Here is a 26,924-nt window from a genome sequence, read left to right as displayed (position 1 = left end):
CTGAAAGACTTATTAAACAGCATTTCTTCCAGCAGGTGAAGCACCTCACATTATAAAAAGGTAAAGGTGAAGGACACCTGGATGGTTATGCCCAGTCAAAGGAGACTATGTGCTGCGGCGCTCATCTTGCTTTCAGGTTGAGGGAGCCAGCGTTTGTCCGCAGGCAGCTTTCCAGGTGATGTGGCCAGTATGACTAAACAGCTTCTGGCACAATGGAACGCTGTGACGGAAAGCAGAGTGCATGCAAACACCGTTTACCTTCCCACCACAGCGGTACCTATTTATCTACTTGCACCGGTGTGCTTTCAAACTGCTAGGTTGGCAGGAGCTGGGACAGAGCAATGGGAGCTCACCCTGTCATGGGGATTCGAACTGCTGACCACAGTGCCACCCACATCCCTATACCTCACATTATACTTCTGATAGAATGTGACATTTCACTGAATTAGACCAAATGAACCACACGTTGTATGCATTCGGCAAAGTGGATTCTGCAGCACTAAAGCTTTTGCCATGACACTCTTTGTCATTTTGCTGCAACAGGGTAGTTGCCCCTGCGGTAAAGATAAACGGCTGTTTCAAACATGCATCTTCACTGCTTGACTTGCTTGTTTGAATGAGCCAGCAAAGTTCAAACACTACAATGACAGCTTTCATAAAATCTCACAGTGGCTTGGTCTTAATCATACATAGACCCAAAGAAATCAATGGGACAAGTTAGTCACAGCTAACTTAAGTCTCATTAATTTCAATGAGGCTACTCTAAGCATGATTATGCCTGGATCAAACATGGCTTTTCAATGTGCTTGGGTCACACCCTTAGTGTCGAGTTGGCAAGTGAAAAGCAATGAAGTGAAATCTGCTGCTGGATATTCATCTTGAGCACAAAGTATTGTCAGCAAATATGACCCATTGTCTGCCATGATCTCTCAAGAATTAGGATGCAAGGCACATGGAATTATTCCTAAGCATGACTGAACCAACAGGAAGTTCCTCCTCTCTACATTCTTTGTTCGCTAATACGGACAGACCTCCTAGTTCTTGGGGAGGGAAGGAGGGTTCCCCACACTCTCTAATGACGCCTCTGCTGGCTGTTCCCTCCCTTCTGTTTCTCTTTCCATTATCTCGTAGCTAGGTAACTCCTGCTGAAGCTGCTCAGTGTCTGTGTCTCTCCCTGCTTCTGAAACCGCTGGAGACAAGGGGGGATGGACAGACGAATCTTCCCCCCTCCAGCTCCTCTTCAGAGAGGAGCTGCTCTGACTGAGAATGCCTTTCCCAACCCTCTAATTCAGGTTATTCCCGGGCATATATCGATAATAACAGCAAAATGTCGGAGATAAGATATAATAGTTTTCAGGAGGAAACATGGAAAGTTGGAAGCTCAAAAGATAATCCTCCCCAATTAGGTTCAAATCATATCCTTGTGCCTATAAGTTCTGTATAGATTAATAGATTACAGGTGTTGTTTTCCTGAGTCCAATTTTCATGTAAACTTGACAAAGATGAGCGGGTGACTTACAGCTGGACCTCTTTGTCCAGGGATTCCATTGGTACCCGGGGGGCCAGGAGGACCACGGCCTCCGCTCAGTCCAGGAGCACCAGCCATGCCAGCAGGACCCTGTGTGGAAAGAAAATGTGCTCAAATTTACAAATTCCCATGTGATACTGGAAAAAATGGCCGCTTAGACCACAGGTACAGCCAATGTGGTATGACAGCAGGATTACTTACTGGGGGACCTTTTGCACCAGGACTTCCATCTCTACCTCCAGGACCCTAGAGAGAATAGGTAATAATGTTTAGAAATGAGTGCATGGGCAAAGCTGTGGAAAGTAGATATAAAATTTATTGCTTGCTATGCTCTAAAAGAAAATTATATGAAAATGCCATCTAGATGGTACTTAGCACCTAACAGATTATCTAAAATGTATAAGAAGGTTTCTAATAATAACTGGAAGTGTAAACAGGTAGATGGTGTTTTTTTAACCTATATTTGTGGTGGATTTGCAAGAAAGCGAGGGTATTTTGGGAAATGAAACATGATAACATAAAAAGATGCTTAAAATGAGTCAATTGAAAAAGTCTGAAGCGTTTCTGTTAGGGATTATAGGAGCAGAAATCCCACCAAAAATGTTAAAAGTTGTTTAAGTATGTAACAACAACAGCTAGAGTTCTATATGTGCAGAAATGGAAGGAAGACGTTCCAACCAAAAAAGAATGGATAAGTAAGATAATGGACTCTGCAGAACTGGCAAAATTAACAGCAAAATCAAGAGATTCTAATGATGAGTGTTTTATGGAAGAATGGATGCCTTTTTTGGACTATTTAAAGAAATTTTATAGTATGACAAACTCGTGAGTAGGATTTGAGCTATGAGCAACAGAAGTAATTAGATTATAATATTGTGGTTATAACTTGATAAATAGAAGATAGGGTGAAGCAGAAGGGGAGAAACAACATCTCCATGGAAAACGAGGTTGGAAGTTGACAAAAATAAGAGAGAAGACAAAACTGTGTTTTGATTGTATAAGTTAAAAATGTTGAAACTTAATAAAATGGAATTGAAAAAAAGAGAATAGGTAATAATGTTGACATTCATGGAAGCAGCTTTAAAAATGTCTCTGCGAAACAGATTTTACTAGGTAAAACAATGTATGGGTTTATAAAGGACGATATGATACTTACAGCAGGACCAGGACCACCAGGCTGTCCTTGAGGACCAGGTTCTCCTCTTGTTCCAGGAGACCCACTAGAACCAGGGGGACCAACAGGGCCAGTTTCACCCTGGAAAGAAGAGAGCAAGCAATCGGTTTAAACAAACAAAACTCAGTAGCTTGATGATTTCATCTTACTCCGCCACACCTTTTTTTAGGCATTACAAATATATCACAAAACATCAATATATAAAATTTTAAAATATATACAAATACAAACAGCCATGTAAAATATGTAATAATGAGGATTTTCATTGGAGTTTCTTCTGATGGTTTCATTAAGTGGAAGATCACATCACACGAGGGACATGACAATCAGCTGCTGAATGGCCTTCTTCAGCACGAAGTAATGTCAGCAAATATGTTTGCCATGATCTCTCAATAATGGTCGCTATTTAGAATGTGAAGGAAAGGGTGCATGGAATTGTTTTCCGAAAAGGTTAGTGGAAACTAAGGATACATAAACACCAAACACATTTTTTTTTTTTTACCATTCTGACTCTCCCCACAAAGGTATACTGAAAACCATAATCGATGAGGCACTGAAAATCCTCTTTGCAGATATCTACACACTACCTTGTTACGTTTGCATCAATAGAGAAGATTTTAAATCTGGAGCTTGGCCTTTCAAATCCACAAGTGTTTCAATTAAAATCACACTGTATGATTTTTTTTGGGGGGGGGGAATAACCACTTCACATGCTATTAATAAATAAGAAACACCTCGTTAGTCAAAACCCCAGACCCAAGAGCTACATTTGATAAAACTTCCTAACTTCATCTATTTGTGGTTTTCAGCAAAACGTCCTTAGGATCGCAAATGAGACATATATGAGACATTTATTTAAAGGCAAACATATAGGATAGAAAGGGATAGGATAGGATAGGATAGATACCTTAAAACCTGGAGAACCTGGAAATCCTGAAGGTCCAGGAGGGCCTGGGGGACCCTTAAGAAAACAGCAACAACAATATTATTATTGGAAGAAAACATGATATAGGTCATTATTTTTTAAAAGTATTAGTTGTGTTACATCATATTCTTATGAGAATAGATAGTTGCTAATGAAAACAATCAAGAGACTATGTGGCCCATGTATGAACAAAATCTTTCCCTTTCTGAATGTGTGACTCTGGAAGGTTTCCTTCACCATCATGAGCTGCTACCCATTGGATACAAGATGCCTGCAGGAAGCGACACATCAAGCACAGAGCAGGTATCCAGCCTTGGGTCTCTCACAAAACCATAAGCTGCATTTGATTACCGCAAACCACAGAGGGCCTTCTCTGTGGTCACACCTAGGTTGTGAGACTCCCCACTAAGAGAGGTTCATTTTGTTCATCTCTGATGGACTTCCATCATTTTGTTCGCACAAATTTTTGGTTTCCTAAACTGGTTTCTTTTAACAACAACAACAACAACAACAACAACAACAACAACAAATCGCTAGGTTTTATATCTATCTGTTATGGCCTGTTCCTTAACTTTCACATTTTAAAAAATGTGGTCGACATGTTGATGTTGTGTGATTTTAAATAGGTTGCAAGTAAACTTGACTATTATTTTTTTTACTGAAAAAGCAGGATATGGGTATCACAACAATATATAAATAACACAGGTCTCAGGAAGCTTGTGTTATGATCACGTGAATGGTTATACACTGGTCCTTGTAGTATGTCAGATTAAAGTTACTTGGAATTCATAATGCCGAACATGGACAGATTCTAGCACATATTAGTCTCTTGGCTAAGTCCCACTGCAAGTGATGGAATGGAGACTTAGAGCTCATCCAAACTTGCACCTGTCCCATGCCCGGAAAGCGTGAGTCTGAGCGGTTTTCCACTTGCTCCACTGCTTTCTCCTAAGAAACCAGCTCTTTAGCAATAAACCGGAGCAAAGTCAGTCTGGAGCAAACCTGATTGACTTTTGCTCCGATTCAGCAGTAAACAATGGGTTTCCCCGGGCAAAGTGGTGCAGCAAGGGCAAATTGGATGAGTTTTTAGCCCAGCTGCTCTCATGTGGTGAGGCTTTCACTTCAGCCACAGACTTTGACTCCCAACCACAGGGAAGACTCTTGTTAAAATCAAGATGGTGTGGCGTAAACCCATTTAAATTTCACTTTGTTTAGTGGACTGAGACACGCCTAACATTGCATTGTCTGGGTTTCCTCGGTACATATGGAAACTGTGGTTTTAGATTTTGTTCATTAATCAATAACCTGAGAAGAATTTCGATCTAAATGCTATTCAGAGAGATGTGACTAGATAGTTTTATTTAGTTTTGTTGGATCTCTATCAGACCCTTCTGTCGCTACTTAGTAAGTTTTTGAATAAAACAAGAGACTACTTAGGGTGTGGGATGAACATACAGAAGCAGAACATACCAGTGCGAATAACAAAAGGGCCAGGCATTGTTTTAATGATGCAGGTTGCCTGGCACTACTGATTCTCTGCAACAAATGTAATATCTGAAGTGCAATTCATCTGAAGTGTTACTTTGGCTGTTGCCTTCATTGAGGGAAGCCAGAAGTGCTTTATGTCTTGCTTGCAATTCAGCGGCGCTTAATATAATGTATGGGCTAGATGTACTCCGAGTTATAAACAGGCCAGCATTTGAATACATGCAGAGTGGTTGATAGCTAAAAAATGCACAGTTACTTACGGGTTGGCCAGCTGCTCCAGGAGACCCATCATTACCACGACCGCCCTGCAAATGGAATTAAATACATTAGGAACAAACAAAATCTGACACGGAACAATATTAATACGTTTCCCTCTTTTAAAGAAACAAACGTTAGTTTGTAAGGAAAGAAAGAAAACTCCATGTGTGAATTCCTCTCATCGTGAACACATAACTTGCTCCTCACCAGAAAGTTTGGAGCTTCAGGGATTTTATGTGCACATTGGAGCTCTGGGTGATGAATCTGGAACCGATGGGTTTGGGAGGGGAGAAACAAGGGGGCAAAATCTTCAAGAAAGGCAGTTTTAAAAATGCCTTTTAAATAATGGCTGCCAAGCCGACAAAGTAAACAAACTATAGTATGTGTTAATCCTGGTATAGGGGGAAAATAAAGTAATTCTTACTACAGGCACTTGGGATATACTTGGAAAATAAAAACACAGAATTTGGGGAGATTGGTGCCAAAGGAGTGGAGGATATATAAATAGTTCACCACTCTTGACAGTCAGTCGCCAGGCCTCCAACAAGGCATGGAGGAAGTAATCCTATACAGTGGTGCCCCGCAAGACGAAAATAATCCGTTCTACGAATTTTTCCGTATTGCGGTTTTTTCGTCTAGCGAAGCGGCAATGACAGCCGCGCTCCGCTAAACGGAAAAAAAGACGAAAATTTTTCGTCTTGCGAAGCAGCCCCATAGACTTTTTCGTCTTGCGGGGCAGCTTCCGCTAGACGAATGCCGTTCGTCTAGCGAGTTTTTCGTCTAGCGAGGCATTCGTCTAGCGGGGCACCACTGTATAGGATTTCTGCTATAATAATAATTATTATTGATGCTGCTTTTAATAAACTTACTGATTTTAAAATGTCATCAATAAGCATATTAACAACCACCACCACCACCACAGACAAGTCTCTGCACAGAACATGTAGAGATTCACTGTATTGTCTGCACACCCTCCCCGGTTTAGCCCCCAATCCCAATATTTTTATTGAGCTTCTGCAATCCTTGGGGTTTCTTCTCATCCTGCCTAATCCTCCCTCTTCTGCATGGATGGTACTTTTGTAACATACAGACCCTTTCTCCAAACACACTCATGCTATATACATTGTCGTCTCCTTTTGTACAGAGCACATAAGAAAACCCGGGGTAACCATGAGAAAATCCTGGGTCTGCATGTTACCTTCCAGGATCCTTGAGACCTACTGAAGAAGGCTTGCTTCAAGGACTAAAAATAGCAATCAATGTGAAGTTTTGGTTCAGTAACTTACAGCACTTCCTGGAGCTCCCGGTCTCCCTCTTTCGCCAGGCTGACCTCTTGGACCCTAATGAACATATATGACATTCAGTTAAGCAATGACAATCAAACACATTTTGTTTAAAAGTATTCATCACTGACTGAATAGCTGGGAAACCTATATGAAAGAAACACCATCAATGACTCTTTAAGATTTTGGACCCATAGTCAGACTATTTTGATCATGTGTGTTGGGATTCACTGCCCATAGAAGCTGGTGTGGCTTGGAGGAGGCAGTGTCTATTTAATCCTTCCATCATTTTATAAAATAAAATAAAAGTTAAAGGACCCCGGGATGGTAAAGACTAGTCAAAGGCAACTATGGGGTTGCGGCACTCATCTCGCTTTCAGGCTGAAGGAGCCGGCGTTTGTCCACAGACAGCTTTCCAGGTCATGTTGCCAACAGGACTAAACCGCTTCTGGCACAACGGGACACTGTGACAGAAACCAGAGTGCACGGAAACGCCGTTTACCTTCCCACCACAGTGGTACCTATTTATCTACTTGCACTGGTTTGCTTTCAAACTGTTAGGTTGGCAGGAACTGGGACAGAGCAACGGGAGCTCACTCTGTCATGCGGATTCAAACCGCCGACCTTCTGATCATCAGGCCCAAGAGGCTCAGGGGTTTAGACCACAGTGCCACCCGCATCATTTTATATGCCTACCAGCTCTATGTATAGATAAAGGTAAAGGGACCCCTGACCATTAGGTCCAGTCGTGAACGACTCTGGGGTTGTAGCGCTCATCTTGCTTTATTGGCCGAGGAAGACGGCGTACAGCTTCTGGATCATGTGGCCAGCATGACTAAGACGCTTCTGGCGAACCAGAGCAGCGCACGGAAATGCCATTTACATTCCCGCTGGAGTGGTACCTATTTATCTACTTGCACTTTGATGTGCTTTCAAACTGCTAGGTTGGCAGGAGCAGGGACTGAGCAACAGGAACTCACTTCGTCACGGGGATTCAAACCTCCGACCCTCTAATCGGCAGGCTCTAGGCTCTGTGGTTTAACCCACAGCACCACCTGCGTCTATGTATAGTTAGCTGCTAAAGGGATAATTGAGCTTGTGTAGTAGGAAGCCCTTTTTTGGACAACAGAAATGGATAACAGCATGGAATCTTCTCAAAAGGGAACAGATGCAAAATCGAGTAGCAGGTGGTAGCATATATTACTGGTTGTTAACAACTCCACAGGCTACAAGCTCATTTCTGCTTACCTTTGAAACCCTATACAGCTATACAGCTCAGCTTTACACAGAAGGATCAATGGGAGTGATCCTTGATGGAGCACCTTGCCTCCATAATAGCCTGTCATAAACTGATATCACAATCATCAGAGGTGCTCTGTTTGATACCCCCATCTTTCGAAGTGAGACAGGTGTCTTTCTCAGCTGTGGAATTCCATTTAGGGAATCTTCCCCCATTTACGGCATCTACTTTGCTATCTTTTTGAGCCAGAGGAAAACAAAACTCTTTCAATTTTCCAGGTTTTTAACAGCTCCTATGTGATTCTTTTATATCTGTTATACTTGTTTTATTTACATTTTAATAATAATAATAATAATAATAATAATAATAATAATAATAATAATAATAATGGTCATCTTAATGTTTTGCCTTGGTTTTTCTGTGTGTGCTGCCCTGGAAATATTTATATCATAGGGCACAACGCACATGCATTTAATCCAATAGCTGAATGTTCTGTCGAGTATTTATTTTGAGACTTCCTACTCAATTGTTTTGAAGTAAACAAATTACCATTGGTCCGGGGGATCCATTTTCTCCAGGAAGACCGTTCTCACCCTATTTAATAAAGAAAACACTGGATAAATATACAGCAAATATTGTTTCACATTTTAGCTGGTGTGTCTTGAAAACCGTTCCCCTCCTTTTTTGTGAATCATTAAATATTTTACCCTGATCCAGCAAGGACAATAAGTTCATGGAAGCAGGCTTTTATATGAGGATCACTTTTTGGATCAGACCCTCATATGTAAAATAAAAATAAAAATGCAATACATAGTCAAATCTGCCTACACCAGCGAAGGCAAAACTTGGCCCTCCATGTGTTTTGGGACTACAATTCCCATCATCCCTGACCACTGGTCCTGTTAGCTAGGGATGATGGGAGTTGTAGTCCCAAAACACATGGAGGGCCAAGTTTGGCCATCACTGGCCTACACCATCCTGGCTGGATTGGGCCATAGGAGAGATTGATCATATGCTTGGGAAGTTAGTATTGGCGTCTTATTTCCTTTCCTCACTCCCACAACAAATGATCAGCATCGCCAAAGACAATTGGGTGAGCATGTAAAGAGGTCTTTGTGTGCTGTAGAGTTTCTGTAGGCCTTTACTGAACACAGGGATCTCTTAAACCTCGTGTGAAATGGTAAATATTTCCCTATTCTTCTTAAATTAAATGTGTCAAGGGGATTGCAAAAATAATATAATTAGACAAATACTATGGTGCGATCCTATACAGGTTTACTCAGCCTCAGAATGAAGTAAGCGCCACTGATTTCGGTGTGGCTTGCTTTTAGGTAGGGATGTTAGAATATGTCAGTTTCAATTTTTCTCTCAGTTTCTCATTTTTTTCCATTCTTAAGTTCAGTTCACACATTTTTGCATCAGTTTAAGAAATAATTTATGTATAAAATGTAGTCCTTGTGAAAACTCGTAGGCACATTTTCTCACAATATACACCATTTTAACTGTAGTTTGGCCTAATACACACATTTTTGGCAAGCAATTTTCCCCTCATACAAGGCATTTTTGTGTATGGTTTTTATTAATAGAATGCATTAATTAATAGAATGTGCACTTTCCTGCAACATAGACATTTTGTATACCTTTTATGCTAGAGAAGTGCAAAATTCAGAAAGCTCCAAAGGAAAGCCGTATATATTGTCTTGTGAACCAAACTGAATTTGTCACCCATCCCTACTCCCAAGTAAGGGTATATAAGATTGCCGCCCTAAACTCTATTCAGGCATTCCTAATTCTATTCATGGAACTGGCGTGGGGCTGTGCATGCCACTCACACCCCAACTTTGCATTTGGCAGAACCCACTTACAGTCCTCCCTGTGTTTGGGAAACCTTATTGTGCAAGCAGAGAAGGCTGGACAAATGTTTAGCTAAATGCACTTAAAAATCCCATATTCAGGGTCATCCACTCTTTCAACCAAACCAAGCATGCAGCCTCATAATACAGCTTAATGGCTCCTTCAGGCATAGATTTAAAACAATCCCTAATTTGATAGAAGTGGTTCTGTACAGTATATAGAATAAACATATTTTACCTTCAGACCAGGAGCACCTGAATCACCTTTGGCACCATCTCTCCCATCAAATCCCTTTGTGAAAGGAAATAAATATATTAGCACATCTCTTTGGAGAATGCCATTCCCCCCCCCTTTGATAAACAACAGAGTTTGCTGTGTTCATTTCCCCCTACACCCAGTGCTTTTGTCCTGGGGGGACGCAGGGGGTATTTATACCCCTAAACATTTTGTGAATCTTTGTACTTTTGACCATTTACTGTATTTATTTTTCCCAATTTGAACTATAAAATGGTGGTTTTCTTGAGTCAAAATGAGAGTACTCCTAAACACATTTTTATAAAGAAAACCACTGCCTACATCTGAGTAGAGATGCACAAATAGAAATTATTTACCTTAACTATGGTCAAAGAAACTTCAGGGAGAAGAGAGTTAAGAATTTCACAGAATTTCTATTTATTTATTATTTATTCTATGGGGGTGGGGGTGGGGGCGGGACATTTTTCAACAGTTTCTCAAGTGGAAGCAATAGCAATTGTGTTGCCAGTCTGACCACCATTTTGGATTCTCTAGTCGTGTGAGGGAAATAGCATTGTGGGACGGAAATAGCAGCCGCCAAATTAAAATAATATAGAACAAGAACAAAAGGAGAATCTTCAGGGGAAATTCTGAAAATCTGTTCTTAATGCCAGAGAAAAAGTAACCCCAGGAATGCAAAATCCGAGGAAATGGGCCTGCATATCTCAAAAGCCAATGTATATAGAAAAAAGAATTCTCCATACAAATTTCCTGAACACAGCAGTGCTAATGAAAAATTGTAATCATCTCAGACTATTTCCAATTTTCACTGACTCTGCCAGTGAATACTTGCTAACACAACCGGACCCCAAGCCAACAAAAACTAATTGCAGTTACCTTGTCCTGCCTAAAGTAGCTGGTTGAATTGGGGCCCTGATCTTTTGGGCTTCAGCGAGTTTAGCTTAGAAAAGTTTTGAGTGAACAAACATCTCATTGGCTTGAGTAAGATTCTGCTATATACAAGAACTGGGAGAATTACTGCTTGTTGATATGCCTTCTACCATGCATCGGCTGAAGTTAAAATACTTACTCGGTGACCTTTCATTCCAGGCATGCCAGGCATGCCGGGGGGACCTTTGTGACCCTAAATATAAATGAGAGGTAGTAGAAAAAGAATCCATGAAGGCGCATGTAAAATGGAGATCATTTTATATAAATATTCACTGAAAGAGTTTTTATTGCATTCTCAATTCAATGGCTCCCCAGTTGTTTCTGAACTACAATTCCCATCAGCACCAGCAAGCAAAGGATGACGGGAGTTGTCATTTAGCAACATATGGAGGGCCAAAGGTTTCCCAAATGTCACTTAGGGCGATACTCGAATAAGTCATACTCAGAGTAAATCCGCCGATTTCACTGGGTTTGTTCTAAGCATGGCTAATTCTGGGTATCACTCAGTTTGAAACAGACAGACAGACAGACAGATGAACCAATGAACAAACAAACAAACAACCAAATCTCCGAGCACATTGTTATTTGAAGTTCCCATACTCTGTAGAAGTGAAAGCGCAAATTTGTCAATAAGGCTTGAAACCAATAGTTTTTATGCATAACACATATTGTCCCATACCAGGGTCAGCACTGGTCAACTCCCAAGACTGCAATGAGCGTTTCCCAACCACTGAGTGGAGAGTACCATTCCAACAGCAAGGGACCTGATCCTCACCCTACTGCCATGCCACCCCTACTTACCTGCTGTATAACCATAAAGTAATGGCCTGATTTCACCCAACACCTGTGGTCTCATGTGCCTCCTTCCCACGGCATCCAAGAGCCACGTTTCTGCAACTGCTACACAGCATGATACTGTAGAAATACTCTCCAAATTGGGAAGTGGGGTTTTCCCCCCTATCGGGACAATCCTGAAATGCATGGCTTCCAGCAAGGAGTTCAAACAACCCCACAAAGCACTGAACTAATGTGTGGGGCAGTTTCAGGGGTGTATGGTCTTAGTCTTGTCACTGCTGGCAGGCAGTGTGGTTATGTACCCTGCTACCTGCATATCTGGCCAGTGTTTGGGTGTGCCTGGTGTGCCTAGTAAAGAGCTCCTCCATGCAAGGGAGATCCTGAGCAGCTCTATGTGTTTGGATGTCAGGATGCTGTCAGGAACTCCTGGCTGCTTTCCCAGGAAAGTATAAAGACAAGGGAAGGTTTCTTACTGTCCTTTTTTATTCAATATTTACAGAGAGAGGCTATAGAACCCAGTCTCTTAGATAATGGTGGTGTCCTGAGTGAATCTCCACCTCCCATCTCTTCTATTTCCTCATTCTTCTTCATCATCATCATCACCTCTTTGCTCTTTGCTCTCCTACTTCTAAGGCTCACCAGGTTCTGGGAGATGAAGGGTCTGGAAGGCTTTCTAAAGACATCCAGCTGCCATTCTGGTCCTGCCTCCTCCTCTCCCATTATTTCCCAACTTTCCCTCCATATCTGCCTCTGAGCTGTGACCTCCCACAACCCCCTGCTGTAAATCTAAATTGTCTTCCTTTTCTTCCTCCCCGGAAGGGTCGGGCTGGGGAGGCAGTCTCCACCATTCCTCCTTTGCCCAGTACCTGACATTGGGTAATTTCAAGAGAAGAGTCCCTTCACACCCTCACTTAACATGCAGACGGGGATGCTCATGGATTTTGCGTATGTCAGTGGTCAGAACACAACTACTTTCAAAAGCATGACGGCACATATCAGAACTGCCCTAACGATAAACACCATTTCAACACTGTCCTCAGCCACATTCAGGTTGGACCACATTTCCAGAACCACCCATATTTATACTCAAAACCATGAAAATATTTTTTTCCCTTCCTTACAGGAATACCAGGTAATCCACGTTCGCCGGTTCTGCCAGGTCTTCCAGATTCTCCCTAAAGAGAGATAATAATAATAATAATAATAATAATAATAATGCATTGTCTTGCTATAGTGTCTCAGTAAATTCTTAAGAGTTCAAAAGAAAGACCAGACCTACAACAGAAAAAAAAATCACTCTTGTGAAGTGCATTCCTTTATGAGAAGAACAATAATGTCTTGTTAACTTTAACTGACCTATTCTCACAATTCGCTGTGCAAAATAATGAACAGCCTGTGCAGGTCTCCCAATGTGTACTAGGTGTGTAAACAATGGAAGGGCAGTCTGACACAACCCCCTGGCTTTGATCTCAACAAGAAGGGCTGGCCCACCTATGAGGCATGGTGAGGCAATCGCCTCAGGGTGGCCAGCTCTGGTCAGCTGGGAGGGGTGGCCAATTCGGCCTCTGTGGAGCACACTACTTGCCATCTGCTGCTCTTGTCAGCTGCCACTGCTTCCTCCTCTGCTGCATGCCCATCCACCCCTGTGTGCCCCCCACCCTCACAACCCACACGGAAAAATGTGCTCGACTGTCCCTGTCAACAAGCATAGTTGGACAAGAGGAACTAGGGACTTAGGCTAGTGGATGGCAAATCAGCATTCATAGCGTTCGAAGTCTCTTTCATCAATCTCTGAGCAAAACAGGAAATGGGGGACACCTTGTATCAAGGGAAGTGCTTCTTTTGTCCCTGCACAATCCACCTTTGGATTCAAACCAATATGGTGGAACGGCTTAGAATCAAATGACTCTCCTTAGATATCCGTATGTAATATTATAAGCTTAATGTTAACTATGAACTTAACTTACATCTTTTCCGGCAGGACCAGGTGGACCAATATTTCCAGGTGGACCAGCAGGGCCCTGAAAAACAGAAGCAATATATGGTAGTCTACAGAAATGATATCCAGTGGAAATCAGATTATGTAGGTTCTGAGAGAAAGAGAACTCTGCAATCAACAGAGAATATCTAGTCCCTATTTAGTTTAAGCAGGTGATGTTGGAATCCAAACTGATTTCCCCTACTTTGTTGCAACTGTTTACAACTTTCCATGATGACCTCTCTGTGGAATAGTACGATGGAGTCTGTAGTCATTATGGCTATTGAGAAACTGGTGCCCAAAATATGGCGGCCGTGAATCTATCCACAATGGATTTGTACGGTGATGTCAATTATATGGCATCTGTTGTTTGTTAATTTCATGGCTGAATATTTCTTGCTATTGTCCCTCCCACCATGTGGCGAATTCTGGGATTTCAGAAGTCTTGCAAAACATTATGTAGGACATTGTTTTATTAATCTATATTCTCAGGTTTTGGCTGGAGACAAATTCACCTTTGTGAGTCCAATTAGCATGAACATGATTCTCAGAGAGTGTTGCCTGGTCATGGTTTTGTAATTCAGTTTATCTAAAAAAAATTAACTCAGGTGACAATTTGTCCCTTTAATGCTTTTTTAAAGTAAATGCTTTAAAAAGTAAAAATAAATAAATATTGTATTGATTTTTTTGAACACTGACTTGATATTATCTTTAGAAATATGTTCCCAGAAAGACTATATTTCCCTGAGCACAGCTGGAGCTTTCAAAGTAAGTTGTCCTTGTATAAGAACAAGCACAAAGGAGGTTCCCAGCCTGCCCACAGGTGCTTATAATATCAGTGGAAATAGTTGGCAACCGCCTTCAATTTTAACCTGAAGATTGCCACTTGTCCAGTATAAATTTAAATTTTAAATTTGTTTGAATTAACTGTGGGATGTATCTTAATTTATTGTTCGCTTGTTTTTATGCATTGTCTTACTTGTATGATGTTAGCCGCTCTGAGCCCAGCTTTGGCCGGGGAGGGTAGGATATAAATAAAATTTATTATTACAGTGGTGCCCCGCTAGACGAAAATAATTCGTTCTACGAGTGTCTTCGTAGAGCAATTTTTTTGTCTAGCGAAGTGGCAATGCAGCGCGGAGGTTTCCGCGCCGAATTTTTTTTTTTCCGTCTTGCGAGGCAGCCCCATTGACTTTTTCGTCTTGCGGGGTAGCCTTCCGCTAGCGAATGCCGTTCGTCTAGCGAGTTTTTCGTCTAGCGAGGCATTCGTCTAGCGGGGCACCACTGTATTATTATTAAAACATTTATTTGGCACTTTTGCCTCAGCGGATTAAGGGTGCAATCCTATTACCTCTGCGAGGGCATCCCAGGGACCATAAAAATACTGAATGTATCTTTCCAACATCTGAGACAAAATTCTTAGCATTGGAGAGTGACATCAGAGTCTTCTTTTCTGATGCTCTGGCATAGCTCTGATGTCAATATGCCCCCCCTACCCCGAAATGGGGTCATGTCAGAGGCATTCTAGGTGTGTGCCTGTGAGAGGCTTGGATCTGAAGGATCCAAAGCTGTCATGCTCCTCTGACACATCCACAAACCAGGGACAAATTTAGCCACACTGTTGACTAAATCTCTTCCTCCATTTTCTCTCCTATGGTTTCCAATGGGTAGGGAAGCATTTCTGAGAAAGAAAAATGCTCAAAGCCTCCAAAAATGGATAGAAGAATTCCGGATGCTCCTCTGCACTCACTTTCAGCTTCCGATCAGAGTGTAGAATAAGGTGGTATTCTTCCCAATGCTTTACGATTGCACACTAAACAGTCCAAGGGACAAGGTTCTTTTCAAATGTGCCTGCGAGCCTCAGGTAAGCGCTTCCACAATTTCACAAAATTTGCATTACTTGTGTTCTTCCAGATATTGTAGAAAACTGTCAAATAATAATGACTCCTGCTAATGAATGCTGGAAGGATTTAATCTACAATTCCACACAGCACAATCATTTACCAAAATTAAGTTGTGAGGCCAATTAATTAACAGAGTACACTGATACTTACCGGAGCACCAGCTTGTCCAGGTTCACCGGGGGGGCCTTGGTATCCATGGGGTCCCTATTAGGCAAGACAAATTGCACACCTTAGGAATCATGGGTTGCTTTTTTTCTTTTTAGTCGGCTCATTAAATGTTGCAATCACAAATTCCAAATTTCTGAGGCATCAAGGGGGAGTTGAGGAGAATGAATTCCTTCGACACCATCAAACAGATTTCCATTGCGGAGCATGCAATAATCTGTGATATCTGCATATTTTAAAATTTAAAAAATGGCTCAGTTTGGGCACAACGCTAAGACCATAGTTTAATGCTGCGAGAATGAGCCTCAGTTCTCCCTCCACTCTCCCCTTTTGGTATGCAACAGAAGAGATAATAACAATCCACTTTTGCTAATAGACTAATCACTGAGTTCCTTGTCATGCTCAAACTTGGATAATTCTGGTTAATTTGAAAAATGATGGATTGATGCTAGCTTGTTTAAATGAACCAGTGTCCTTGGAGATTGGATGAAATAGGGAACTCATTTGTGGAATTGGGTGCTTCCAATCTTCCTCTCTAGAGCTGGGGATGGATCAGGGAGAAGAGAGCAGGCCATACTTGAGACTCCCTTATATAGCGCTAAAGTATGGTTTAGCTCAACACCCACACTGCAGGGCCCCCAATCAACTTCTGAGGCCTTGGAGATGCTTTCTGAGACCTCCAAACCCAACTTCTGGTACCACCGGAAGTCAGGTTCCGAGGCCGGGGGCCGTGCATGACGTCATAATGTCATGTCATAATGTGACATTGTGACACCATACATACTGGACACACATAACCTGGGGCCCAAGTTGGCTCCCCTGGCTTAGCTTCATGTCTGAAAGGGCTTAGTGTGAAAGATGGCGGTACAACTAGCTGGATTTTTCCTTTGGTATTTCCCTCAGAAATTTTCAGAGGTTGAAATGTCATAATTGACCCCACCCTAAAATAGTGACAGTCCGGAAGCATGCTAATTTGAAATGGTGCATCTTCTAGGTAATGGTTAGGTAAAGGTAAAGGGACTCCTGACCATTAGGTCCAGTTGTGTCCAACTCTGGGGTTGCGGCGCTCATCTCGCATTCCTGGCCAAGGGAGCCGGCGTACAGTTTCTGGGTCATGTGGCCAGCATGACTAAGTTGCTTCTGGTGAACCAGAGCAGCGCATGGAAATGCCATTTACCTTCCCGCTGGAGTGGTACCTATTTATCTACTTGCACTTTGATGTGCTTTCGAACTGCTAGGTGGGCAGGAGCTGGGACCGAGCAACGGGAGCTCACCCTGTTGCGGGGATTCGAACCGCCGACCTTCTGATCGGCAAGCCCTAGGCTCTGTGGTTTAACCCACAGTGCCACCCGAGTCCCTTAGGTAATGTTTACTTTGGCCCTTATTCATGAAACATGATCCTATTTATCAGTTAGAAAAGATATTAGATTAGAGAAGCATTACTTGTACTTACAGGTGGACCGGGCTGACCAACAGGACCAGGGAGGCCAGGTGAGCCAGGAGCTCCAGGTGCACCCTGCAAACAACAATGTAAAAACAATACCATCAGACACAGTGAATTTAGAATAAACCCGTGAGACAGAGCGCTGAGGCCGAATGCAAGCTGAAATAAAAGGGCTCGTCAGTATTACTGGAAAAGATGAAGCGAAAGGCAGAGTGTGCTTTAACTAGGCAATTTTGAACCCATCTCAATTAACATCTCTTCCATTAGCAACAGAATTGGAGCTTTGGTGAGATACAGCTCCACTGAGAGCAAGGGAAAATGTAGCATAATCATACAGTGAGCCCTTTGCCTATGATGGAAAACATTCTCATTGCTAGTGATTTTGTATTACAAGTGCCAGTACTAAAATTATAGTATACTTGTGTCAAATTTTTATATAGTATTTGATGACTTTCTTGTTGGTTTATTCTGCATGTTCTCTATCCATCTCCACACGCTAAACATAAGAAGCTAAGTTAGCTGATACGGAGTCACACAATTGATCCATTTTAGTCTTGTGTACAGTACATGGACCACAAGTGTTTTCCAAGGCTTTAGACAGGGATCTCTCTCTCAGCCCCACCTGGAGATGCCAGGAATTGAACCTGGGATCTTCTTCATGCAAGGCAAATGCTCTCTCACACACCACGCAAACACACACTTCACACACATTTGATGGAAAATGAACAACTTTGTATAGTGGATGTTTGATATTTAGACAAAAAGCCACATTTTGTCATCAAGATCACATCCAGTTATGCTTTTATTTGTCTGCTTAAAAGGTGTTCTAAGCATTTGTAGTTTCTGTGGGACAGGACAATGCTCTCCCCACACATAGGTCCATAAGTCAAAGCACAAATAATATATTCCTGAGCACTGGAAATATATCCTATGACTTACAGCACAGATAAAATATATTTCACAAAGCAGGGAATATTTATTTTTTCGCCACTTAATTATAGCCCGCTCTGATAGCAGCACAGGAATCATATTGCAAGAACTGCAGCTTAGATGACATCATGCGCCATACGACAAGAAGTGAATGACGCGAATGGCAAAATAATATATTGCATAATGCAGCTAATGTATCTAAGGATTTGCACCAGTTAATGTATTTGGCAGCCGTAATGCTTCACTTATAAGGCATTCTTACTCGATATTGCTGATTCGTATGCGGTAAATATTAATTTACAAATAGGGACAGTGTAAGTAAACAAAGTTGTGAAGGAAAGTGCAGCCTGATTCACAAGTCAATTGTCCCATTTGCAATCATTGCATATCAAGAGCTGAATCTGTACCAAGATTGTTTCAGGGTACTTAGCCGAGATCTTTAAAGCTAAATCTAAAAGTGCCTGATTTATTCAATGGTGGTTATCTAGTCTTTTATATACTGTATGTGTTTGGATTATCAATGTGTTTTGATTACTTTGTATGATTTTACTGTTTTAACTTATGCCAATAAAGGCTAGGTGCATGTTACCAGTTACAAGCTAAATCTGAAAGTATTCTCAAGCTGGCACAGATACGGATTTATGTAGATGTGCTTGCTTTGTGTCTACCAAAATAACAGGGAATTCCCCCATTGTTGATGATTTCAGTTTGGATATCTCTTTGCATAGAGCCTCATAACACTTGATCATCATACGTGTGGCCAATCACCTGTGTGCTTCCTTTCTTATTGGCTGGCACTGTTTGCCCATGACGAAAAGGCTCCATTATAGCTGGCATGTAAGATTATCTTGTGATTGCTGTGCCAGACACAATCATACTGAGTTCTTCTACATGTAGGTGATTCAATGGAGAAACAAGCTCTCTTTAGGTAAAGGGCAAAGGACTGGCTGTGCATCAATTATTTGAGTTGCAAAAAATAAAATAAAAATAAGAACAAATAAATGCTGCACACGAAGTTTTCAAATTTGGCACCGTCTAGTGATCTGTGTCTAATGAAGCTCTAGCCATATCCACATGACAAAAGTCAAACAGAAAGCTCACAAGCAATGTAACAACAAAGGGCATTAAATGGTAAGGTATTTCTTTCCCCTCTCTTGTTCAGCGCATCTCAGATGTGGAAGCCAAGCAGCAGAATGGAAATGACACAAACTGTGAGAGAAATATGGTAAACAACTGGAAATGGATGAATGGGTTAGAGGATGGATGGATGGATGGATGGATGGATGGATGGATTAATCAACAAACAAACTGAAAGGAAGAAAAAACCTGTGAGGAACAGAAGGTGAATGAATATAGTGATTAATGAGCATATTAATAAATGGACAAAGTAGGAAAGATGTAGGAAATAACCAGGATTCTTTTATCATTTATAGACCACTTGTGCAGACAGCTTTCTCAATAATCCAGTGCATGGAATACAGCCCTTGTAACAGAATATACAGAATACCAACCTGATTGCAACAGGGCCAGTCCCGCCATGTAGTGTTGTGAAACCACATGCTTCAGGTGGCATCATGAATGATGCTGGTGGTAGATGAAGGCAGGATGCAAGTTGGACCTGATATTTTTGTGGGGAGCATCATTTGGGATCTGCTTCATGCAGGAAAATATCTTGGGCTAGCCCTAAATTTGCAATGTTCTTCTAAACATGTGCTCCATTCAAGAAAATAAGGACGGACAATTGTAGGTGGCTATTGCCTATTCAAGGGGAAAGGAACTGCTTGCATAATTCACATAGAAAGAGGAAGCTACAGGAATGCCTCTTTCATGACACAGTTTTACTGAGGAAATTTCATGTAGGTTTGATTACATCAAAATAATTCATGGACACCCCCCTCCCGCAAAAAAAGAAAGCACATATACGATGCTGAATAAGTATTTAAAAATCCTTATGGACTGATCTGGGCAGCTACAGATAAGGGAAAAATGCAATAAAAGTCTGCTTATGCATTATCAGTTGAAATTTGCATTGTGGAAATAGAGAATGAGACACAATGAATGGTCTGAAATGTTGTTACTGATGGGGAAAATGACAAAAATGACTGGAAGGGAGAAATTTGTGGAGCAGGCAATGGGGGAAAAAACTTAAATGAAAGTAGGGAAATATAGGAGTAAAAGAAAAGGAAAAAAGGAAGAAGCTGAACATGGGAGCAAGGAAATAAAAAAAAAATCAAAGGGGAGGAGAATGAAGAAGAAATAATGGTAAGGTAGAGATGTGAAGGAAAAGTCAAAATATTTTAAAGAATTGCTCAAATCCAGATGGAGAGTAATGTGACCTGCTTTAAAACTTCTTATGTTCCTAAGCAGTAATAATATGTTCAATACAATCTGTACAAGGGGGGGAAAAACCAGTAATTTCAATAAAAAGATGAGAGACAGTGTTATTGTCTTACAAGTTGGCCGTATCCTCCTCCACCAGACTTGGTATAATCGCCTTCATACTGAGGAGAAAAGTTCTGTAATTAAAAAAAGAAATCGAAAAAGATGTAGCCATTACGCATAAAACAGGAGGACAGCATACACAATTGCAATGACATACAAAACCAGCACATGTAAGCATATAATGAGGAGCTGACAGCTGTCCACAGATCCACTGGCAATACTGTATGTTTGAAATGGAGAGGTGTCCCATTCGATGTCCATAGGACACATCTTCCTGATTGGTCAGTCAAGATAGGGTTATAATTTCCTTTAGCGTAGATAATGCTATTGCTCTCAATTACACTGGCAGGGTTGACCAAAATGTAGCTTGGGAGCAAATGAATCTGTCTCCTGAACTGCTAAAGGTCAGCCTTCCAGGAGGAAGAAGAAGAGGAAGAGTTTGGATTTGATATCCCGCTTTATCACTACCCGAAGGAGTCTCCAAGCGGCTAACATTCTCCTTTCCCTTCCTCCCCCACAACAAACACTCTGTGAGGTGAGTGGAGCTGAGAGACTTCAAAGAAGTGTGACTAGCCCAAGGTCACCCAGCAGCTGCATGTGGAGGAGCGGAGACGCGAACCCGGTTCACCAGATTACGAGACTACCGCTCTTAACCACTACACCACACTGGCTCTTTTGTCCACTTTCACAACCCTTTTCTCCGAGCAGTGTTGTCGTCATCATTATTCTCAGTATTGCACCTTAAGCTGGGAAAGAGGCAGTTTGGTAGAAGGAATGGCTAAAGAAAGAACATTGTAAAGGCCTCACATGGATCCATGAGTCCATGGAACACACGTTGCTTTATCAGAGAGAAAGGAGATGTATGCAAACCAAAGCCCAAAGCTTGCGTGGGAGATATTGCGAGCTGTAGCTGTGACAAGGAGAACTGACAGAAGGGGCAGGCAGGAACAGGAAATACCACTGTGATCAGCTGCAGAAGGTCAAGAAAGGGAGAAGTATCCACACCAAGAAGCCACACCAAGGCTGCACAAACAAATACAAATTTGCATGGACAAACAAACGTACAACCAAAAACATAACAGCACAGTGACAGACAGCTTACTCATGCAGTTCCTTCTAGGGCCAATACACAACAGCAGGCATGGAGAGATTTTTCCGGAGCTCTGTCTCCTGGCTGGAGGCATCATACAAGTTTCTGGAAGGAGGTCTACTGAACAGTTCAGCAGCGAGCATTCAATGCAGCAAGGATCAGGGCTTGCTAGAGGGGGACTTGCATACACTTGTGGATTTGTGGACTCTGTTTTAATACTTCGAAACACTTCATAATAATCATGCAAAGCTATAGGCTCATTTAATGGACTGAATGCTCAGTTGGTTAGAGTGTGGTGCCGATAATGCCATGGTTGCAGGTTCGATCCCCGTATGGGACAGTTGCATATTCCTGCATTGCAGGGGGTTGGACTCGATGATCCTCTGAGTCCCTTCCAACTCTATAATTCTATGATTCTAATTATTTGTACTGGAAGATATTCAGTGCATAGAATGAATGAGGTGGCTAGAAATCTAGGCATGTTCAAGGTCTGAAATGCAAGGCAAGGGGACAGGGAGGCTGCTCCTCAGTCCTCTGTAAAATGGGGGTCTGTTTGCACACTTGTCCTTCTCTTGACTTAAGATTTTCACTTTCCCCAACATTCCTGGAGAACGGCACGTTTATCTGACAAATTCTTTAATGAAAGGTTTGTTTTTGGCACCACATGGTATTAAAATGCAGCATTAGCTACAGCTGTCGTGAAAAGGAACACGGCTCTCACCGTATACAAAAGTAAAAAATTGTATTTTACTGGTTGGAAAGACACACTTTTTTAGTGCATTTTGCAGGTGTTGGATAGAAGGATTCCTTGGTTCTCAGCTGCGGTGGGACACAAAAATCCAATGGAACGGGCAGTATCAGGACCAGCCTTGTCATTAAACAAATGCTAAAGGTGGGGGATGTAGTGCTGAAAGACCTGCTCAACTCCTCCTTCCTGGCTATTCTGCTCTGTGTGAGGACAGAGCTGTGCTTCACAGCAAATCCTGGACCTCCTGAATGAGCCTGTTGTCTCAGGTGTGGTGAAGAACACAACCCCTTCCCCAAAGTCGAAGAAAGATTTAACTGCCAGTCCAGAGCGCCGTCTTGTCCTTTACAAAGACCAAAGAAAGCTCAACTGAAAGTGCTAGGTGAGGCCTCCTAAGCCATTCAGCCCCAGTGTGTAACAGTTCTTTGATTGCGAAGTTAAATGAAGGGAGCCATTGACTCTGTTGGGCTAAGGCAGGCATAGGCAAACTCCTGGCCCTCCAGATGTTTGGGACCACAATTCGAAACCATCACCCCTAGCTAACAGGACCAGGGATGATGGGAATTGTAGTCCCAAACATCTGGAGGGCCGGAATTTGCCTATGCCTGCGCTAAGGGGTTGCCCTGTGTAAAGGTCTTAGCAGAAGAAACTTACACAGGTTGGGGGTTTTTAAAATCAGCTAAGCTGCCCAAGCAGCTGTAAGTACAGTGGTACCTCGCAAGACGAATGCCTCGCACAACGAAAAACTCGCTAGACGAAAGGCATTCACTAACGAAAGGGTGACTCGCAAGACGAATTTCCCTATGGGCTTGCCTCGCAAGACGAAAATTTCAATGCATTCCTATGGGAATTAAATTCCTATGCATTCCTATGCATTCCTATGGTCGTGCTTCGCAAGACGAATTTTTCGCAATACGAAACGACTCGCAGAACGAATTAATTTCGTCTTGTGAGGCACCACTGTACAAGTGGTGGAGCTTTTCGACCAGAGGCAGATTGTCCCTAGTAGCTGAACAGAGTCGTGCGTGAATTTGGCTAGGAATCTGGGAAATTGGCCCGATGTGGAAGCTGCTTAAAGGCTGGGGGCAGCGACGGCAACTCTTGAGCCCTTAGAAACTGTCATCAAGAAACAACATTATTGAGATGACAACAACAACAGTAGTAGTAGTAATAAAAATCTTAGTTATTAGTTCATCCTGTTTCTTGTAATGGTGCCAATCTCATGACTAAGCCTATCATAAATACCAAGTCACCATGAGGCTACAAAAATGTTCTGAGGGACAGGGTAGCAGCAGAAAATAGTCAAACGGAGGAGCTCAGTGAATTATTCCAGCAGGGACCCTGGAATATAAAAAATTAAAGAAGCACAGGTATCTAGAGTGGGGTTTATAAAGAGTGGGGGGGGGCAGGGAACTGCGGTGGCAGCCCAGGGATCAATTTCCCCATCAGCTAAAAGAACTTTTTTGACAACATTTTATGACTTTCCAGAAACTTCCCATCTTCATTCAGAACCTTTGACAAAACGCTGTTCTATGGAGGAACAGAGCAACGTATCTCTCATGACTATATGTTGTGCACATAGTACTGTTTCACCTAAAACAAACTCAGAGCCAAAACATAAAGAGAAAGGAGAGAGTGACTTACCGATCCTCCTGTACCGAGACCGGGGCAATTTGGGCAGACTCCAGGTTGGCCAGGAGTGCCAGGTACTCCTGGCTGGCCAGGTGGACCAGGTGAACCATTTATTCCGGGAGTACCAGGTGGACCCTGAACATGAATTGAAATAATAATAATTGAGGCATGCACCAAGTGCCCAAGCCCTTTCTCATTAAAATACAGTGGTACCTCTACGTATGCGGCAAACCCAGAAGTATTTCTCCGGGTTTTGCCGTGAGCGCATGCGCAGAAACACTCTACGCGCTGCGTGCATGCTCAGAAGTGCTAAACTGCGTCACGCGCATGCACAGAAGCGGCACCTCCGGTTGTGAATTCCTCGGGATGCGACCGGAGCTCTGGAACGGATCCCACTTGCAACCGGAGGTACCACTGTAACTAGAATGGAATACCGTATATTCTGGCGTATAAGACTACTTTTTAATCCAGGAAAATCTTCTCAAAAGTCGGGCGTCATCTTATACGCCGGGTGGAGAATCTGCAGTCGAGTATACCTCAAACTCTATATTTTAACTGGAAAAGTTGGGGGTCGTCTTATAAGCCCAGTCGTCTTATACACCGGAATATACGGTACTATAAAACAAAAACCGTGTATGTTCCCTGTGTGTTCCCCCTTCTTATATCAAGCAGTCATGGTGTGTTGATGACCCACACTTGCGTCAACTTGAGGCCCTCACAATCCCTGTCACTATCATGGAAATGTAATAAGCGAATAGAAAGAGAACCTGCCTAGTTGACATAGACACAAAACCCTACACATACACTATATAAAAGAATGTAGAGTTCAGACCCCCTCCTGCTCTCTTCTTCCCCAACCTTATACTGTATACAACACTAATGTCTCATATCAAATGTAACTGATCTGTGGAAAAGACTTGGCAACTTGAAAAAGAGACAATGGACATACTTTTGTGAACCAAGAAAATCTTTAATAAAAACTATTTTTTTAAAAAAGAAAACAAAATGAAACAGGATTGTTCACACAAAAGCCACGATGGCCAATGTGTGAAAGGGCAGCGAGGGCATGTGCGAAAGTCTTGTCCTGCCTCCAGTCCTCCACCCACCCAGTCTGCACATTAAACTTTATATGCATAGCCCCTTGGTGATGTTCCATGAAACATGGGCACCAGGAGCAAGAATGGGAGTCCATGTAAACATTAGGGGCACATCTGCCTTGCCCCCTGCCTGCTTGCATGCGGTGAGCTCTTGTGAACAACCATAAGGGGATACAAGTAAAAAGGTAAAGGTAAAGGACCCCTGGATGGTTAAGTCCAGTCAAATTTGACTATGGGGTGTGGCACTCATCTCGCTTCAGGCTGAGGGAGCCGCCGTTTATCCGTAGACAGTTTTCCCGGGTCATGTGGCCAGCATGACTAAGCCGCTTCTGGCACAATGGGACACCATGACGGAAGCCAGAGCCCATTTACCTTCCCGCCACAGGAGTTCCCTGTTTATTTACTTGCGCTGGGTTGGCAGGAGCTGGGACAGAGCAAGGGGAGCTCACCCCGTTGTGCGGATTTGAACTTCCGACCTTTTGATCAGCTAGCCCAAGAGGCTCAGTGGTTCAGACCACAGCGCCACCTGCAAGTATGGGATACAGGTATGGGATATGGAAACAGGGCAAGTTTTGCAATAAGAAGCAGTCGATTATATGTGTCCCCATCAGATGTCTGAAATGTCACAGCTTTCTCCTAGTGTGAAAAAGTAGGCCTTTGAAGCCTAAGCTGATCTGCGGCAGGAGACCAACATCCTAAGCAAGTGGGGCCTGAGTCTTTCATTCTTCCCTTGTGTTAGTATTTTTGGGAACGGAGGCTCGGTTGCAGTGGTCTGGTTTTTTTTTTTTTAAATGAGAAATAAGGACATGATTTTATAGTTATTGAACTTACAGGATCTCCCCTGGGGCCTTGAGGACCACCTGGAACGTTGATATCAGGGCCCTAGAGGAAGAAAAAGAAATCAAGGTGAGCATTAAAATTCAGTACAAACATAAAGAAAATAGGTGATCAGAAACTGACCAGAGTTTCAAACGTGACTGGGAATATACATCCACGTCGGCACTTGGAGTCCCCTCCAAATGTTGTCCAACTACACTGACAATTAACCATATTGACTGGGGCTGATTGGGAGTTGGTGTCCAGCCCTATAATACTGTGGGGGATTATTGTTTGTTACTATGGTATGCATTTTTGTGCTTTTATATTGTCAACTGCCCTGTTATCCTTGGATGAAGAGCAGTCAGTACAGTGGTACCTCGGAAGTCAAACGGAATCCGTTCTGGAAGTCCATTCGACTTCCAAAACGTTGGGAAACCAAGGCACGGCTTCCGATTGCCTGCAGGTAGCTCCTGCAGCCAACCGGAAGCTGCGGATGCCGCATCAGATGTGCGGGTTCCAAAGGACGTTCGCCAACCGGAACACTCGCTTCCGGGTTTGCGGAGTTCAGGAGCCAAAACGTTTGACTCTTCAAGGTGTTCAGGATCCAAGGTATGACTGTATAGAAATTTAATAAACAAACAAAGAAAATAACATCCAGAAGGCCACACTGTTGAAAAGAAATGCATTATTTTTATGAATGCAAAAAATCAGAATAGGAGTTGCTGAGCCATTGTAGGCCATGAGATTGGCAGACAAGACACTGTTGATGGTTCTGTCTCTGCTGCCTGGCTGATATCGAACCATGACAGGGCCTTCTCAGTAGTGGCTCCCCATTTGTGGAATGCCCTCCCTGGTGAGGTGCATCTGCCTCCCTCATTATTAACTTTCAAGAAGTATGTAAAAGCTTTCACGTTCACCCAGGTGCTTGATAGCTGAAATATACTGTTC

The 26,924-nt window shown here is 42.5% G+C and overlaps 1 protein-coding gene across 1 annotated transcript in view; it reads right to left on the bottom strand.

Moving 5' to 3' along the window:
- Positions 1-26,924, bottom strand: part of COL3A1 (collagen type III alpha 1 chain) — a 96,080-nt gene that overhangs the window by 32,255 nt on the left and 36,901 nt on the right. The window contains exons 3-18 of the mRNA XM_033168574.1: positions 25,989-26,039; positions 24,073-24,195; positions 20,605-20,667; positions 17,231-17,293; positions 15,763-15,816; positions 13,698-13,751; positions 12,852-12,905; positions 11,075-11,128; positions 9,988-10,041; positions 8,446-8,490; positions 6,660-6,713; positions 5,376-5,420; positions 3,610-3,663; positions 2,685-2,783; positions 1,730-1,774; positions 1,520-1,618 (exon numbers count right to left, since the gene is read on the bottom strand). Coding sequence (XP_033024465.1) covers positions 1,520-1,618; positions 1,730-1,774; positions 2,685-2,783; positions 3,610-3,663; positions 5,376-5,420; positions 6,660-6,713; positions 8,446-8,490; positions 9,988-10,041; positions 11,075-11,128; positions 12,852-12,905; positions 13,698-13,751; positions 15,763-15,816; positions 17,231-17,293; positions 20,605-20,667; positions 24,073-24,195; positions 25,989-26,039 — 1,011 coding nt within the window. The remainder of the gene's footprint in view (positions 1-1,519; positions 1,619-1,729; positions 1,775-2,684; positions 2,784-3,609; positions 3,664-5,375; positions 5,421-6,659; positions 6,714-8,445; positions 8,491-9,987; positions 10,042-11,074; positions 11,129-12,851; positions 12,906-13,697; positions 13,752-15,762; positions 15,817-17,230; positions 17,294-20,604; positions 20,668-24,072; positions 24,196-25,988; positions 26,040-26,924) is intronic.

This window comes from Lacerta agilis, chromosome 1 (genome assembly GCF_009819535.1).
Source record: "Lacerta agilis isolate rLacAgi1 chromosome 1, rLacAgi1.pri, whole genome shotgun sequence".
NCBI lineage: Eukaryota > Metazoa > Chordata > Lepidosauria > Squamata > Lacertidae > Lacerta > Lacerta agilis.
Note: the sequence above shows the minus strand (reverse complement) of the source record. Positions and strands in the feature narration are given on the sequence as shown.